This window comes from Nansenia antarctica (assembly GCF_963989245.1).
Source record: "Nansenia antarctica genome assembly, chromosome: 4".
In the NCBI taxonomy this organism is placed as follows: domain Eukaryota; kingdom Metazoa; phylum Chordata; class Actinopteri; order Argentiniformes; family Microstomatidae; genus Nansenia; species Nansenia antarctica.
This window is the reverse complement of record NC_137689.1, coordinates 54,786,340-54,804,365: the sequence shown is the minus strand read 5'-3', so window position 1 is coordinate 54,804,365 and position 18,026 is coordinate 54,786,340. Positions and strand designations below refer to the sequence as shown.

General features: G+C 39.6%; 2 protein-coding genes across 2 annotated transcripts; one reads left to right on the top strand and one right to left on the bottom strand.

Moving 5' to 3' along the window:
• Positions 1-1,491: 1,491 nt before the first annotated feature.
• slc25a46 (solute carrier family 25 member 46) lies at positions 1,492-7,870 on the bottom strand. Its single transcript, XM_080530331.1, has 8 exons — positions 7,451-7,870; positions 6,207-6,249; positions 5,569-5,626; positions 4,951-5,028; positions 4,722-4,822; positions 3,400-3,456; positions 3,064-3,121; positions 1,492-2,914 (listed from the first exon to the last, which is right to left on the bottom strand). Exons 1-8 carry the CDS (start codon positions 7,698-7,700, stop codon positions 2,339-2,341), a joined length of 1,221 nt encoding a protein of 406 aa, XP_080386457.1. The 5' UTR covers positions 7,701-7,870; the 3' UTR covers positions 1,492-2,338.
• A 238-nt stretch (positions 7,871-8,108) lies between these two features.
• On the top strand, positions 8,109-17,893 carry tmem232 (transmembrane protein 232; the record flags this gene model as incomplete). Its single annotated transcript, XM_080529460.1, has 13 exons — positions 8,109-8,239; positions 8,642-8,753; positions 9,009-9,114; positions 9,257-9,414; positions 9,643-9,742; positions 9,920-10,029; positions 11,640-11,788; positions 11,952-12,078; positions 12,206-12,383; positions 12,747-12,925; positions 14,066-14,364; positions 14,658-14,736; positions 17,699-17,893. 13 exons carry the CDS (start codon positions 8,109-8,111, stop codon positions 17,891-17,893), a joined length of 1,923 nt encoding a protein of 640 aa, XP_080385586.1.
• Between the last annotated feature and the right edge of the window lie 133 nt (positions 17,894-18,026).

The window sequence follows — 18,026 nt, the reverse complement described above, 5'->3', positions numbered from 1 at the left end:
CTTTCCACCAGTCTCACAATTGATTCCCTCAAAAGTTAATATTGCCATAGATAAATAAATAGAAGTGGATATTCCTCACTCACTAACACCTATGGCCCCATTTTGCTTTAGTAAAAACGTTGTGAACTGTGAAAAAAATACCTAACAACTACAAGAAATTATTTTACATACATGATTTTTATTATATTACACTATTACTATTCATTGCTATATTATACTATCTATTTATTGTACTTAACAATTGTACTGAACAACATGGACATGTATTATAAACCATGTGTAGAAAAGGCTCTAGAAATTATAGGGTGTAGGCCTATGTCACTTTAAGACATTCGCCAGTTGGGGGAAACCCTGTGTGTACCCGTCAGTTTGGTTTTGATTGATTGATTGACAACTTTATTAGAAGATTTGCAGAAGTAGGTACATGACAGTACATATTACATACAAGGTCAACTAACAGGATAAAAACCCAAGAAAGCCACTGGCTTATTTCAATTGGGGTCCTTGATTCTCAATTCATCGTTGGTGTTACGTTGTGAGAGGGAGCGTGTCGGAGAGTTGAGAGTTCCGTAGTTCATCGTTTATCATATTATAGCCTACTGAGTTACTTACCAGTTAGAGACAGTATTATAGCCTTATTTACAGACGATCCAGTAGTGACGTTCAAGCATTAAGTAAATGACCAAAAAACATATGAATATTATTATTATAACTACATCTATATATAACTACCTACTGGAATTCAATACAGTTGGATAAAAGAAGTACATCTCCTCGTCTTATTGTGTCCTGACCGATGCACCATCTTGTTTACAATCTACACCTGAAAGAACTAGCCCTACCCTATTACCTCACTAACACCATGCAATCACCCACTCCAAGTCCCATTAGATCACATCCCTACTAGTATTTTCTTTTTCTTTACTAGGATTTTGGGTTATTATGGGAACATTTGAAACGGTTTGGTGACTACGCAGTTTACATAATAGTCATGGACAGAAATATTGGCACCCCTGCACTTCTGTCAGATAATGCACCACTTCTCCCAGAACATTGTTGCAATTACAAATGCTTTGGTATTTACATGTTTATTTATTTTGTTTACATTGGAACAACACACAAAAGCGGAGAATCTTCATTGTATTATAAACTGTGTGATGAAAACTACACCATCTTTTTTTTTATTATCATATTTTGGCAATATGGACTCTTAGCTAATTCACGTACTTTGACAAATGTACTTGCTGTAAGTCACTTTAGATAAAAGCATCTGTTAAATGTCAAACATGTACAGTACTGTATGTTTGCCATATTTCAGTGCCTTTTACCTTTGAACTACTCTTGTAGAGTATGACCTTTGTGGAAAGAAAACAACAATTAAATGCACAGTAGCAAGCCAGCAAACAAAATATTAACCCATCAGCTATCCTGAAGCATTGGAGTAAAAAAAAAAAAAAAAGGAAAAAGACACAGTGCAACATAAGTCAGACATTTATTTTGAGCAAGTTCATCAAATGATACAAATTATCTTATCATCTTACCACTGTGCTACACTGAGCTCCTTAAAGTCCTTAAACATTTACAAAAGAGGCAGGCCTCATCACTTAAAATCCCTGAACTCAATCATCCAGATGCATTATGTGTTTTTTTCTCCAATTTATTGTTATTTAAATAAAGTTAATAAATTATTATTTCATTACTCATTGTTCTGAGATGTATCGAATTGTACATTTACAATGTACCTTGTGGATTCCAACATGTGAATAACTTCATACATACAGGACTAGATTATAGAACATTATCACTAGTAAGCAAATAATAATTTAAAGACATATAGACCATTTTTCTGTACATACATCTCTGGATAAATTGGCACTATGCAGCCTTTGCTAGTGCTAACACAAATTCAAAAGCTACAGATTGCCACATTCATACCATGTAGAATAAGATCCTTTCAGGTGAGGACAAGGAAACACCAGTAGAACACATGTTAACATGATGTGCAGAGAAGACTGGGTGTATATTTAACTTTGGAAACACACGTTTCCCTCTATGACCACTGATGGGGCCGTGTTTTGATGGCATGCATTATAATACATATCCAGTGCTTGGTGACAGTGGGAAGTGTTGACAATTTTACTGTGCACGAGGAACACCTCATGCAAACATTTGAAACCCCCCCCCCGTGTCTGGACAGAAACCCCCCCGGAATCTTTTTTAGCTTTTGGTATTTTGTTTGAAAAGGGAAATATATTGTGGAATGAGTCTACGCCAACTCATGTGGAAAAGAAGATTACACACGGTACCAGTCAAACAAACATTTAGGAATAAAGCAGTGTCAAGCATTTTGCAGTAGGGTAGAATAGATCACCTTGGTGATCTGAAGCACAGCCGCGTGTAGCGAGTACTGCACAATGATGGAGCCGAAGCCTTTGTAGAAGCCCAGAGCTCCCTCCTCTTTCCGGATAACATTGACACAGTCTCTCATGCCCTCATACTGGGTGTTGATAGGAAGGACCTCTGTGCCCAGGTCTGTGTTGTCGATGATGGTGCGTGTGCCCTGGATGTGGAGCCTGTGCAGGACTGTCTCCAGTGGGTAGAGCAGGACGTCAGCGCACAAGCTGGCCACGAAACTGGCCATGAGTTCTGGGAAGTAGGCGTCCAGCATGCTCTGGACCGTCTCTGAGGCGTCCACTGGCTGCTTGGGAGGGCTCCTCCTGCGCAGGAGGAACAGGACCAGCTTCTGTACCGCAGAGCTGACCACATAGTGAAGGATCCCATGCAGCACAGTGGGGAACATCAGACCCCAGAGGGGCAGCAGGCGCTTGCTGTGGGGGATGCCCATGCCCATCACACGGCCCACGCCCTCCTTCACACAGTCCAGGATGCCAGGGTTGTCCCTGATGATCTCACTCTGCTCAAACACAACAGGGGACAGCTTAGATGTGCCTACACAGATCCAGGAGGAAGTACTTGGTTAAAGCTTATTAGATAATACAGCTCATTAGAATGAAGCTATCAATGACGGCGTGTATACACAGTAGACATAGTGGACATACTGACCTGCACAGTTTCAATGAGGCTAGCAGAGTAAAATGGCATGGCAACCACATAGGTCAAACTGTAAAAATGAGAAATGCACAATGACTGGTCATATGAGAAAAGCATTCTACCAGGTAATGCAATCTCATAGAAATATTCTGATTCTGAACAATGTCTACTAGAGAGGTAAGTTCCCTTCAAGAATACACTGCACAGTTTTTTTTAAAGTATGGTCCCAAGTATGCAATGGTGATGCAATAAGTGCAAAGGAATTACCACTTTCACCACAAAAAGGATGTTACATTTGACATGAAATCATTATATTATGCATCAAGCCAAAAAAGAAAATATAATCACCCTTTGAGTACCAAATGTCCAACAACTTGCTTGGCGTTCCATTTGTGTGATAATTCCCTGAAAACAGACAAGAGAACATATTCAGGCTTCTGTCCTTGGTACTAGGTATAACAAAGTTAACCATTTGAGTTTATAACAGTATGTTAAGGTGCAATTTAGCATAGAATACCCCCCCCCCCCCCATTTTTTAAAATAATAATAAAGAAATCCCTGTGCAACTGTAAGCAAATGAAAATGCCATCAAAATACTACACCATTCAGAGCATTCAGCAATCCCTGAATGCTCTGAGCAATCTCTGATCATATTTCAATGAAATATGATCAGGGATTGCAATGAAAAGCAGCTATTTGCTTGCTTCCCAGGTGCAACACTGGGAAATCCCTGCTATCCCTACTGTCATGTGCAAGTCACTGTTTGAATGTTGTTGAAATTCTGAATAATTTCAATGTGCGTCATTGAGTAAGCATGTAGGCACTAGGCACGGTATGCATGGTATCTTTTGGTTATTTTTGCTTTGGCTTTCAGGAATCTGCCCATGAATTGCTTCAGTGAAGGCTACATAGGCCATTCCTTGCAATGAAATAAGTAGGTCTAATGGGCTACATAAGAACCGATAGAAACAGGGATTTCTGTGTGTGTAGGCCAATAATCACCCACTTAGGTTTAATGTAGGCCTAGTTTAACCACAACACACATGCCATCGACTAAACTGTTTGAATTACTTATATTCTCTAATAATTCTCCCTAATCCTTGATCCTGCCCTTGTTACCGGTGGGTGTAACCTTCACCAGCTGTGGTATACCACTATAGCTCAGCGAGTGAGACGCACCAACTGCAGTTGCACTGATCTAATAGTCTACCGAGTTCTCACTACATCACAGTTTCTGTCCTTGACAAATTGAAGAACGGAGAGCACAATCAGTAACAGGCGCAGTGAACGATGCTTTTCCTGCACTTCTGAAGCAACCTTTCCTGGACTCCGCAGAACCTAACCTGATAACTGGCTTCACCTGTGTAAAATAACTCTTCTTGAACATTTGGATCCATACCTTTCCTCTAATACTGCATGGGATTGGATTGATTGGGCCATACATTCTGTCAGAAAAGTATCCTGTGGCGGTCCAGTGGTCTAGCAGCACCACGGTCTACAGTGCACATATATGCCCATGTCGGCATGGGTTCGAATCCGGCCCATGCCCTGCTGACATGCCCTCTTCTCCTTACTAACTCTATGCAATAAAATTACAAATATTACTGGGACTGCCCCACTCAGAAAAAAAACAAAACATGTACAAAAATAAATAAACAGCATCCTCATACCGTGGTAGCGGAGTGCATTCACTTATGATGCCCTCTGTGCCCAGCGTCACCCCCTGGACCACAAAAGTGCTGCCCATTCCTTTCCACAAAGCCTTGGGACCCTGAAGGAAGATGAGAAAATAAATTCACAATGACATGCCAAATTCTTTTAACTAACTCCAATAATTAATTAGGCTACATGTTTGAAATGTTTGTTGTTATGTTGACAATGAAAAGCTTTTGATATTACCTGACTCTTGGTGACATTGTACATCACACTGACGGCAGTCAGTGGTGACAGATGGTAGCACCGGGCATGATAATTAACCTGCAAGCAACAAACAAACGCATGTATAATTATGAGACAATGTTAAATGTGTAGGATGTAGTTTTGCGCATTGCTGCACTCTTTGGCGACACTGAAAATGGACAATAAGCTATGTTTCTAATAGCGGAAAATGTGTGCATATCGTAAGACATACAAATGGTACATAAAGGCCAGTGCTCCACCACGACACAAGATTTTAGAAAGAGCCATGTCTGGACAAAAACAGAGCTCTCCAATGAACGTTCTTCATCATGGAATCTCATTCCTTTTTCGCTACCGATTTATCATGACCATTTAGCAATATTTGAAAGCTCAAATCTCCATACAGAAACTTACATTTTCATTTTTTGAATAAATGAACTTACACATTTTCAATGTTCATACAAGATAACACTTTAGAACATTGGGATGCAGCTACTAAAACACATTTTAGTCTGCTTAATGTTCTGTAATATTATCCTGTATTTAAAAAATTAGGCCAAAGTTCTAATGCTGACATTAACATGTGAATTGTGGCAGGTGTGTGGTCCATGTCCTCACCTGGCACTGACGACGAAACACAATGCAAGGGTGAGCCAGGACATTTTCAGTAAAAAGACTGAAATGAGAGAAGGATAATAAATTATGAATGAATGAATGAATGAATGAATGGTCTTTATTGTCATTAATACAGTACAGGTACCATACAACGAAATTTAGGAGGGGGGGCTCCCCTGGTGCTTGGAAAAAGACTAAAAACAAGAGGGCCAAGGGTAAAATAAAAAAGGGAAGAGCTGGTTTACATAAATAAAGGCTATGTACACTATCTACTATACTATACTACTATACTATACAATAAAACACTGTTCTGTACTCTATGCTATGCTATAAATATCCTAACTTCTCCTATATCTGAACCTTATGTACACACGGGTTGTCATATTGCACATAGTATTGTTGCACATTCATTTAAAGTGTCGCAGTTAGCAGGTTTGAAATGTTCACAGTTGTATTTCAATTTTATGCTGATTTAGTTTTCTCAAACATTTACCATATAAACTCATAATATTCCCATACACCCTCTAGCCTATAGGATGTTCAAGAATTTAAATGTTGAAGTTATACTTCACAATTATTGTCAACAACATTTTTGGTGATGGAGAATGCCTATTCTTAAAATCAGGGCTGAATGAGTCTACCTTGCAAGCCCAATACCAAATCCAGCAAATCTGTTCAATTGCTCTGCAAGAGAAAGAAGATCACAATACTGATTAATTAGAAGCATTTACTCATGAACTTTGTATTGCTTTGACACTTTAAAAAAGTACTGGTAATAAAAGAAAAACATTGAAGTAACAAAATGCTCAAATTAATAAGTCAGACGTCCTTGTAACTTGTGAGCTCACAGGGTGAGTACCGGTAGTTGTGTAGGGCTGTAGGCTGCAGTGGAATATATGTTTTTATTCCCAGATGTTTACAACCAGTTAGCTGACATCAGACAACAATATCTGATTCCCCCTGGGAGGCCCAAGTATGAGCCCTAAGTAGTGAGTCCAGGCATCCATGACAGATTGTGGTAGATGGGCATCTATAGAACTGGGTTTGAGTGTTAGGCTATACATACTTGTAGGCTAAAGCACCATCCTAAAGTCAACAACCTTTCACTGTCATGCTAGCATCCTCCATTGCCTTACATCATAAATGTTAATTGCATCAGAGCTAACTGTCATGCATGACTGTAGACCTAAACATAAATGTATGATGAAGGGCCTGGATTTGAACAGTCTAATGAACATTTAGAACCCCAAAATGCTCATCAGACTGTCCAAATCCTATCTAGGTAACCTCAGCTTATTTAATTGACTATATTTATTGTTTGAACACATTGTGAAGCACTAAGAAGTTCCCCCATTGACTTCCCAAATTCTATTGTTACTAATATTTGATGAAGTTAGAGATAGATAAAGCTGTAAAACAATGGACATGGCTCAGTGTAGAGTAAAATATTTAAAAAATAGGCCTGCCCTACAGGGTTAAGTATCCTTAATGGGGGTTTCCATATGAAACAGTGAGTTGCACGGTCCATCATAGTGTTTTGTCACTATGCGTTTGTGTTGTTGCCCAGCACTAACAAACCTGATTCAACTAGGTCTAGGCCTAACCAAGGGTGTAGTAATGTTAGATCAGGTCAGTGTTGGGCTAAAATGTGACCTAGAGAGGCTCCAGGACCGGAATTGAAGAACCCTGGTCCAACATCACAAATGAAATGACCACAGTGGCACAGTCTGTCTATAAAAACCATTATACCTCAGTCCAAAAGCGCAAATTGTGAAAAGAAGGCCTAGGGTGAAATCAGTTCGAGAGTGCCTTGCCGTCACTTACTGAGCACCATGACCTGTATCGAATGAATAAACTGTCATCATGTCATGATGATGTCCCCTACCGGATGGAGGAGCCGTGGGTGGAGTGTCTTCAGCACCGGGTGCTGCGGGGGCCGTCTCACACTGGGGTGTGCGTTCACCAAACTGATTTCGGCTACCTGGGATATCTGGCGGTGTTGTCACCCAATTCTGGAGGTCCACGCTAGATGCACTAGTATTAAATGACCTTCCACCATAGCCCCCTCCATAAGACGGGTCCTCTCTACCCCTGTAACCCAAGCCGTCGAAGCTGTCCGGTCGCCGAGAAGTCATTCCTGAATAGTGGAAGTGACAGCTCCTTGATATCACAATTATTCCACTATGTCTAAGAATTTCGCGTTCTTAACCTACGAGGAACACATTGCTAACTAAAAACAGCTCCGATATAATACCGAATTAGCTCGCCAACAACGTACTCTTTGACAGGTAGCTAGCAAAACAACACGATTGAACTGCAACTGTCAACCCAACCGGAAGCTTTTCCCTTCTCTTCCGTGTATTTCAACAGCATTGTGGGATATGTAGTTTTCATGTGTACTGACCTCGTGATGTGCGTCCATGGAAACATCGCAAACAAACGAGATCAGGTGGAGAGGAGGAGACGAGGGTAGTGAACATCCAAGTGATGCCACTGATTTTAATTATGATGACAAGAATAAATGATCTATAAAGCTATGCAAGATGCCAATAATTAAAGTCCCAGTTGTTCATAATTTGGGTGTTATTTCCCAAACACACAAAGAAGATTTACAGAAACGACTCTTAAAAGAAGCGGAAGAAATTAGAACATCAAAAAAATCAACAGTTATTAGGTAAGGATGGACTGGAGTTGTAGGCCTAACTGTTGATTACTCTCTAGAATTTAGCTATATTTATCCATCACATCCTTTGTGAACAGCAAATTAGCCTATAGGCCTAATGGCCAAATGTTGTACATTTGAATGCTCAGCCCAATACAGTGGGAGATAATACTTTCGTGTAAAATCGCTGTCATTTTGTTGCAAGTGTCACCATTAGATTCACCCTGGTGATTGCCAGTAATTGGACAAGTGTCCGGTAACCTGCTCTATTTGTGCAAAGAGCTAGACCTAGACTGGGGAAACTGAATTCACAGTCGATTAGATTACTTCAATCCTTTTAGCATTCAATTACAGTGTCTTCTTTAGAAAGTGCTTGATTTTGTCTTCCTATGGTAAAATGTGTACATTTTACAGAAACCCATTTGAAATAACAGAGCAGTTTATAAAAAAGTACAACCATTCTCATGGCTCTGCTGAACAAGAAAAGTATGTTGAGCTGGCGAAACAACTACTCAGCCGAAGCAAGGTGAGAAAATCTACATGAAGAATAGTAACAAAATAATAATAATAATAATAATAATCATCATCATCATCATCATCATAATACTACATTTTGTCTACATGTTATTGGGAGTTGATAAGTGCATAGCAAGGCCAGAGTCAACCAATCCTGTTCCCAACAATTTTCTTATCCAGTTCACAGAATGTCCAACAGATGGTGACATAGCCCTTCCGATATGTTAGTAAACTCCACAGTAATCAGTAATAATTTCTTCCACAGCGCCGAGCTGGACTGAGGTGCTTGGGAGTGGGTGTCCACGTTGAGCTTCCTCTTGCATGGACAGAGCTCCTCTTACTTAGCTTGTGTCGTGGTAGAATCCAAAATGGTGGGTTAGTGAGAGAGCCTTTTAGAGCCTAATTAGCTCAATGTGCAGAACATATTCTTCACCACCCTGGAAAAGATGTGCATAACTTCAATTATGAATAATTGTATTGATACTTGTTGTTGTTACTGTTTCCCTTTTTTAGATTCACTGGATTCTCTTTTAATATCACTGGATCATGCACCAGTGCAAGCAGAACAGATCCCTGCTCTGTTTTACTTGGGGGAGTCTGTCTTGTACTGTGTTTGTACTGATACTTCTCAGAAACCCAATTTGTACACCTATGAAGTGAAGATGCTCAAGGTAGAATGGACAGATGTTCCTCTTTTAGTTTTTGTCAATGAGAGGGGGAAAGAGGGGGCACTATTGTATTGTCCATGTACTTCTAAAGCATGGCATTCTCATTATTATAATGATTGGTATTCTTTACATAACTGTTTACTTTGTCAGACATTCTTGACTAATAATACAGTATACTGTTGTTCATTTTGTACTGCCACAGACTGCTGTAACTCTACTCCCCTCTTTTAGCTGGGATATCTGGTGTTTTTGAGACTATTTCTCTTTCATATTTCTGGAAACCTGAGTGGATATCAAAAGAGTAAATCCCATCTTGAAAATTTCCTAAAAGGTAGAGTGGATGGATGAGATCATCATTCTTCATTTGTCATGACATCTTTACATACTGAAAGACATTTACAACTACTACAACTGTAAACTACTTTGACGAAAACAACATTTAATACATTTAAATGTGTACTGTAATTGAATAAGAACTTATGGCTGTAAACATCTGTTTGCCTCTTAGCTCTCTCTCAGTGTGAGTCATGCTATCAACCATATCCAAACGTTTTGTTTGCCGTGCACTTCATGTTACGTGCAGGAGAGATCATATGCAGACTTGGACCTTCATCTCCAGTAAGCCTCTATCCCTACAAACAACTGCTTGCTTGAACAGTTATCCTGACATGTAGTTTACAGTTATAACAAGAAAGTTTCACTCAAGTTATGCAGTACAGGTATCTACAGTGGGGTGCAAAAATGTGGGCACCCCTGGTTTAAATGTCTGTTACAATTAATCTCCAAGTGATTGAAAGCAAACCTGAACACTAAATGATACAAAGTTAAACATGACACCTTTCTGCACATTTTAAAGCAAGGTTTCTTTTTATTTTAATTTTCCAGAATTTTTAAATGAGAAAAAAGGAAAAGGGCCCCGTGCAAAGGTTTGGGAACTCTTTTGGATTATTCTTTGTTACCTTTTGAGAAAATGACTACTAGGTCCCAGACCACAGTGATTTACTCGTTAGGGCTTCAATGAGTCAGGTGAATATAATTCCAGGGTTGAGCTATATATTCTGAAGTAACTCCATGCCTTCTAAAGTATCCGACTGCGGTGGCTGTTGTGTCTGGTGTTAAAAACCATGGGTTCCTCTAAACAGTTGTCCAAGGATGTCAGAATCAAGATAGTTCACTTCCACCATTAAGGAGATGTCAGAAACATCATCAGAACATTTAAAATAAATGGAACAATTGAATTCAAGGCAAGATCTGGAAGATCAAGAAAATGTTCAGATAGAATGGCTCGAGATCCGGTGAGAAATGCTCAGAAGAACCCACACATGCACACTGCAAAAGAGCTGCAAAAAATAGTAGCAGACACCAGAGGTGGCTCCATTATGCTTTGGGGTTGTGTAGCAGCTGGGGGCACAGGCAGTATTGTGCGGAAGGAAGAATGGATTCAATCAAATATCAAGGCGTTCTAGAGGCCAATTTTCGAAGGTCAGTTCAGAAATTGAAGAGAGGTTGGGTATTCCAGCATTCCAATGACCCGAAGCATACCTCAAAATCAACCATGAAGTACCTCCAGGAAAGACCGATGAAGTTTTTGGAATGGCCATCACAGTCCCCAGACTTGAATATTATTGAGAATCTGTGGAGAGATCTCAAACATGTCGTGCATGCAAGAAGGCCGAAGAATATTTCTGAGCTAGAGGTGTTCTGCCAGGAAGAATGGGGAAAAAACAAGAATTGAAAGACTCTTAGCTGGCTGCAGGAAGCGTTTGCAAGCTGTTATAGTTGCTTGAGGAGGAGTTACAAAGTACTAGCTGACAGGGTTCCCAAACTTTTGCACAAGGCCTTTTTCCTTGTTTCATTATTTTGAAACTGTAAAAAGTAAAAAAAATAAAAATGTATCTTGCTTTAAAATGTGATGAAATATGCCACTTTTTACCATTTAGAGGTTAGGTTTGCTTCTGTTCAATTAGATATTAATTGTAAAAGGCATTTTGACTAGGGGTGCCCACATTTTTGCTCACATGTTAATGTCTATAGATTGCTCTTGATTTGACGTAAGAGGCATATGTCTGTATTCATATTCACCACTACAGTATGAAATGGTAGATAACTTATATTAGGAAATAACTAGGGCCAGGAGATTTCACCACATGACCAATCTAGGAATAAAATGATATCTGTGAAATCTTGCATATCCTGATCCTCTCCAATGTAATCTGTATACCATGTAGGCTCAGCCTGATTCTCAGGAATATGATGTGAACCAGGTACTCTGGCACTGCCTTCTCAGTTGGTACTGTGTACAAAACAATGTCAGCCAGCTCTCCCAAGTGGCGCACCACCTCATCCTCCTGAGAGATGAGCTTCAGAAGGACAACTGGTTGGTTTGGGCTGGGATATGGGAACTATAGTCTTGTTACTCAGGATTCAAACCTTCCATCAGTGCAATACCATTACAACTGATATCTTGTTCATATAAAAACAACCGACTCCTTTTCATCCACCCCTTGAATGGATGTTTCAAGCTTTTTGTTTCATTACAGGGTGGATTGTGCGTTGGGACTGATGGTTCTTGGTGAGGCTGCAAAATCAAGCTTGTTGTGCCTCCAGATCTTGATGAACCTCCACATCAACCAAAAGCAAGAGAATGGCGGGTTTCAAGGAGCAAACGTAAAGCAATCAACTGTCACCGACATGTACTGTACTGTAGAGAGTACATACAACAAGGTTACATATTTCTCTCTCTCTTTATTAATTCCTTTCATTCTTTCTAAAACATGTCAACCTTTTTTTTTAGGAAGGGAAGTCTCAGAAGGGTAGCTGGCCGTGGCAGTTGGAGCACATTTACACTACTGTGTTAGCAGACATATGCCTCCATAGTAGCAATGCTGAAATACAAAAGACAGCTATGATGGGCAATCATACCCCTCCTGGATGTCACGGTTCTGATGGACTGCTAACACTGCTAAACCGTTGTAAGTCTATGATATGATATACAACAGAAAGGTTTAAACAGGTGGAACGATAATGAAAACAAATCTAACCATTAAAATGGTAGCATTGCATCAGTTCAGATAGGCACCGAAACTAAAAATATCAACACTTATTTTGTGTTTTTTAACAGTTTATTTGTTTTGGTAAACATTGAATTCTCCCTACTACATTACATGACTCATTAGAATAGAGCTCCATGGCACATTACAGTTTAATTAGCTTGTACATTTCATTCACACAGCTTGGTTTAGCAAATATATTTATAGTACAGTTGATAATTCCCAATCCTGGTCTCCAGTTTGTCATGGTTTCACTGAGTGTAGTGTCATCTGTTCATTTGCTAGCTGGCGGAGATGACTGGCAGCTGCGCTACAGTGCTGTTCAGGCTTTGGTGTGTGTATGCCGAGGGCTCGGTGGAGTTGTACTACTGGAAGGACTGAGGAACGTGGCCTGGATCGCTCTGCAGGAGCATCTGGGCCAAGAGACAGACCAGCGAGTCAGAGACGCCACACGGCTTATAGAGGTACTAAGGAGCATCATGTTATCAACTGACATCAATATTGTTTTTGTTGTTGTTGTTGTTTTTTAAAATATGTTTTTAGGGCATTTCTGCTTTTTTGGGATAGAGACAATAGAGTTTGACAGGAAGGATGGGCAAGAGAGAGGGGGGATGACATGCAGGATATGTCGATAATCACAATGGAACCAGGGACCTTGCGATGATAATATCTGTTATGGTCTGCTACGCCACTTACGTGCCCCACATCACCATTGTTGAGGGAATTTTATGTTATCAACTATTAGCTGCATCAGCTTTTGGGATAAGAGTGAGTGGTGTCATTAAACGGTCCATCTTGGGAAGTATCGATGGTAGAGATACACTCTTTACAAATTACTTATATTATTCCTATTAGCAGCTACAGTGGATGTAGTTCCAACAGAGGAGTAGCAGAGAACTGGGACTGCATGCAGAGAGTCCAGAGTTGAATCAAGTTGAGTGGTGCAAAAGCAATGTGAACAATCTTATCAGCTGTTCATTCATTTGGGAAAGGATGGGCTATTGGGCCAGAGCCATCCACCATGGTCTGCTTACTTTCAAAGGACAGAGATGTCACTTTTTCTTATCAAACGGATACAAAGCTGTTTGGTCTGAATAACTGCTTATCCCTTTACAAAGCAGAGCTTATAAAGTCATTAGGCTGGAGTCTCTCTCCTGAAAGACACAATTTGTCACAGTCTGATGTCTACCAGGTTCTATCATGGATGTTTAGAAACTAATTTTCTATATTCTGAATGTATTGTGCCACATCACAGTTAGTCACTCAGGGAATTTACACACACAATGTTAACAATCTCTTTTTTCTTCTTCATATAAAATAGAATGTACACCAGAATATAATTATCATACTTTAAAGTAGATCTAGGGTCCTTATGTCTGATCAAAACAAAAGGGAAAAAAGCCATCAGAATAATTAATGAATCCAATCAAAGCTTTTGCATATATGATAATTACTGTACCGGTAGTTTAATTCACCAGCAGGTTTGATTGATTCAAGTAATAACTGCTGTTGATACCAAGAGCTTCCTTACACATTAGAGTTACATAATTTGCAAACATACGTTTTTGTAATGCATATACATTATCTCTGTTGCTGTTTTCTAGGCTGAGATAAATGTTCCATCGAATAGTCTTCTCTGTGAGGGGGGAAAGAACATATCAGCCCCTCCTGCAGCTGCAGTACCTGACCAATTGATTTCCTGGAGGTTGGCGTGCACCCTCTCTCAGCTCTACCTCCCACCTACCCCACTCCAGCTCACACCTTGCACCAAGCCCAGGAAAGAGCCAGATCCATCTGCCAGGCCCAGCCAGGGAGCAGCTCACCCCAGGCCCAAAGACACACCCCCTGCCAATAAGACACAACATCCCACCAGACAGAAATATGATTGTCAAAGTGCCTGTGGGTAAGACATCTCATCCAAGTCATTGTGCTGTCACTGCTGTATATGACATGAAATAATAACTTATGTATGGGGACATAAGATCACATAAACACCAGTGAACATGTTTCATATCTTTAAGCTCAAGGATGTACCATTCTGTCTTGATGGATTATGGTTCATGATTGAAAGATGCTAATCATGTGAAATGTATTCCAGACAAAGTAGCAAAAAACAAAGCTCAAGGATGTATCATTCTGACTTGATGGATTATGGTTGATGATTGAAAGATGCTAATCATGTGAAATGTATTCCAGACAAAGTAGCAAAAAACAAACGTACATGGACTTCAACACACGGACATCGGTTGACTTGATGAAAGTGGTGGAGGACCAGGTAGGGGAGGACTATTCACTTTTGTTCTATATCCCATATTACAAATATATTTTTAAAAAAAAAGATTATGGATTGTCCCTTACATAAACTTGGCATGTGCCAAAGTAAAATAATGAAATAAGCATCCAAGTTAATAGTAAGTAAGTAAGTAAAGCTTTATTTATATAGCGCCTTTCGTACATGAAATGCAACTCAAAGCGCTTGATAATAATGTATTTTCTTAATTTCCACAGCCCATCTGTGGGGTAGAGTTATGAATGAATGAATATGAATGAATGAATGAATGGACTTTATTGTCATTGCTACAGTACAGGTACGAAAGTGTGCCAGGGGCTACTGTATACTGTTTGCTAATTTAATCTGGAGGATTTTCTCATGTTCAAAGAACCAGGCTTTTTTATACTGAATGGCAGATTGAGGCATACTACACTGCAAGTTCACTCTATTGTGTTGTTGAATGTTTAGGGCTGCATTTTAAGCACATGTTTCACATCAATATGCAGTAACAATATCTGTGAGGAAGCATCCTACAGAGGTTAAAGGTACAATCTGAAATTCAAACAACAACAAAGTGGGCTCACCACCATTCTTGGTAAACAGCTGAGGGATAGGGTTGGTAAGCACTCTCAATTTCATAGACGGAGCTATGGATGCGAGGACTGACCACACATGAGTTTTAACCCTGTTTTAAAACATTGCAAAGAAATTGCATTGTTTACAAACAATGGAGTAAAACACGTTTATATCTTGGGTTCTTATGGGGCAAGGCAGTTGAACTAAGATCATGAGGCATTTATTATTAATTAGAATTTGCATTAGAATCAATAGCACATACTGTATAATATATCATTAAAGGGGAAGTTCACCCAAAATCAATTTTTATGTATTTACGGTCAATCCATTATGCTTACCATCTTGAACTATCATCACTTCGCCTGTAGCTGCATCATAGCTCTCATCAAAGTCTGGGTTTACTTGGTTTACTTACTTTGCTGTCTGACCCTACTCTACTGCCAGTGATTCCCAGAGAGGAAACTGCTAGCTGCTGCGCTGTTCAACAGAAGGACTTTGGCTGTATTCGGAATGGCATACTAGCATACTCCTCATACTAGATATGACGTAGATTTGAGTTTGCAAGAGCATTCACACTGTACACACCCTAGACCAGGGGTCACCAACTATATTTGTCCAAGTGCCAGAATTTTTCAAAGCATACACTGTGGGGGCCGGACTTTAATATATATATATATATACGTATATATATAATTATTTTATTTAGGCATACTATTGTATATAGTACTATTAGCATATTACTGTTTAATATTTTCATTTTCTTACTAAATTAATGTTATTAATTATTATTAGCCTATTATCAGTGTGAACAGACTCCTGACACCTATTATCCAACCAGCCACCAGGGGGCAATCGAGATATTTTGGCGTGCTGTGTGCCAAACTAAGTGGGGATCTGAAAGAGGTTATGGACAAAACAATGAAAATAATTAACTTCATCAGAGGAACTTCCAGTACGCAGCATCGCCTGTTCCGCAAGTTTGTGCTGGAATCTGAAGCCATCCACGAGGACCTCCAGCCTGATTTTAAGAAGTTGGCGTCAGAGGGGAGATGTTAGTTCTCTCATTAACAAAATGTGAGTATTGCAGACATAGGATTTTATTGTTGCTATGTTAAATGGCATGGTTTATTCATTGTTAAAGTGTAATTTAATGACCTGGTTATTACCGTTTTATTTGATATAGGCTACAGATGCCAGGCGATACCAGGATGCCGCGGGGAACGTTTGACTGACCGACTTGAAAACAACATTTCTGGCAATGAAGGCCTATCATTTGCCATGCTATTTTTTTTATTTAAGTGATGTTAATATTTTTCCTTTTCTGACTGAGAAGTTAGTTATTTAAGTCACTGTTAATGTTACGAAATGTTAAACAAGAGCAACAAAGAGTGAAAAATAAAATAAAACGAAATGTTAAATAGGCCTATGAGTAGGCTATGTGAAAAAATAAAATACAACGAAATGTTAAATGAGAGCTATGAATTTGTCCTCATTCTTGCATGAGAATAGTGCTACGTCTGCCGCATTCCATTTAATAAAAGAGGGGAATTAGTTTCAGCTTCGCTACTGCTATTTAGTGCCCAACCAGAAGCAAGGCTGCAGCTTTGTGAATGAGGTAGGTCTGACTCCTCCTGCATTGTAAGAACTATATGAATCTATGATATATGTTCTAAACGGTATTTCCCTCATTTTCGAATTTTCAAAAAAATAATAAAAACACGTTAAAAAACCCCGTAAAAACATGAATATTCGGCGAGCCGATGGAAAGCTTTGGTGGGCCGCATCTGGCCCGCGGGCCGCCTGTTGGAGACCCATGCCCCAGACACTGTCCCCTAGCCCCTACACGCTAGACACTGTCCCCTAGCCCCTACACCCTAGACACTGTCCCCTAGCCCCTACACCCTAGACACTGTCCCCTAACTTCTACACCCTAGACACTGTCCCCTAGCCCCTACACCCTACAGTATGCTAGTATACCATTTCGAACACAGCCTTTGAGTGGGAGGGAGAGGGGAATCTTTGGAATTGTAGGAATTGACTCAAATGCAATTTGGAACATCAGGACCGATCAGGGCATTCAATATTCAATAAAAGGCATTTCATATCTTGACTCAGAGATCGTTTTAAAACACATTTCTTTGTGAATGTGTCTACTATTGAATAATGAAAACATTGCAGGGTAAAATTCTGCTTTAATTTAAAAGTCAAATGTACCACTTACAGATTCTTTAACACCTCTCTAGTACAGTATAATGATTTTGAGTAAATGCTGTCAGTAAAACGCTGTGCTTACCTGCAATGGATTTAATTGGGAATGTATTGGTATTTGGACAATGTTGTGGATAGCAGTGTTTTGCTGCCATGTATGACACTTCTCATCTTGCTTCAGTGGCAAAAGGAACTACAGATACAAATGGCAGATGAGGAAGAAGTTGAAAAGAATGAACTGGTGAAGAAACAAAGTAGTAGAGGAGTAGAGGAGACATTCAAAGAGATCATGAGAAGGCGGATGGAGAAAGTAAAAAAGGACACAAAACCATACGAGCTTCCTGAATGTTTGCAAATGGACACATCAGAAATGTGACTTCATTAAATAAAGCCCACAAAAATACAACAGAATGTTTTACCATGGTGATTGTACTGTATCTGTCATTGTTTTTGAGGGAAACGTGTATACACAACAAATGCTAAATTAGTTTTCAGAATTCAGAAATGTA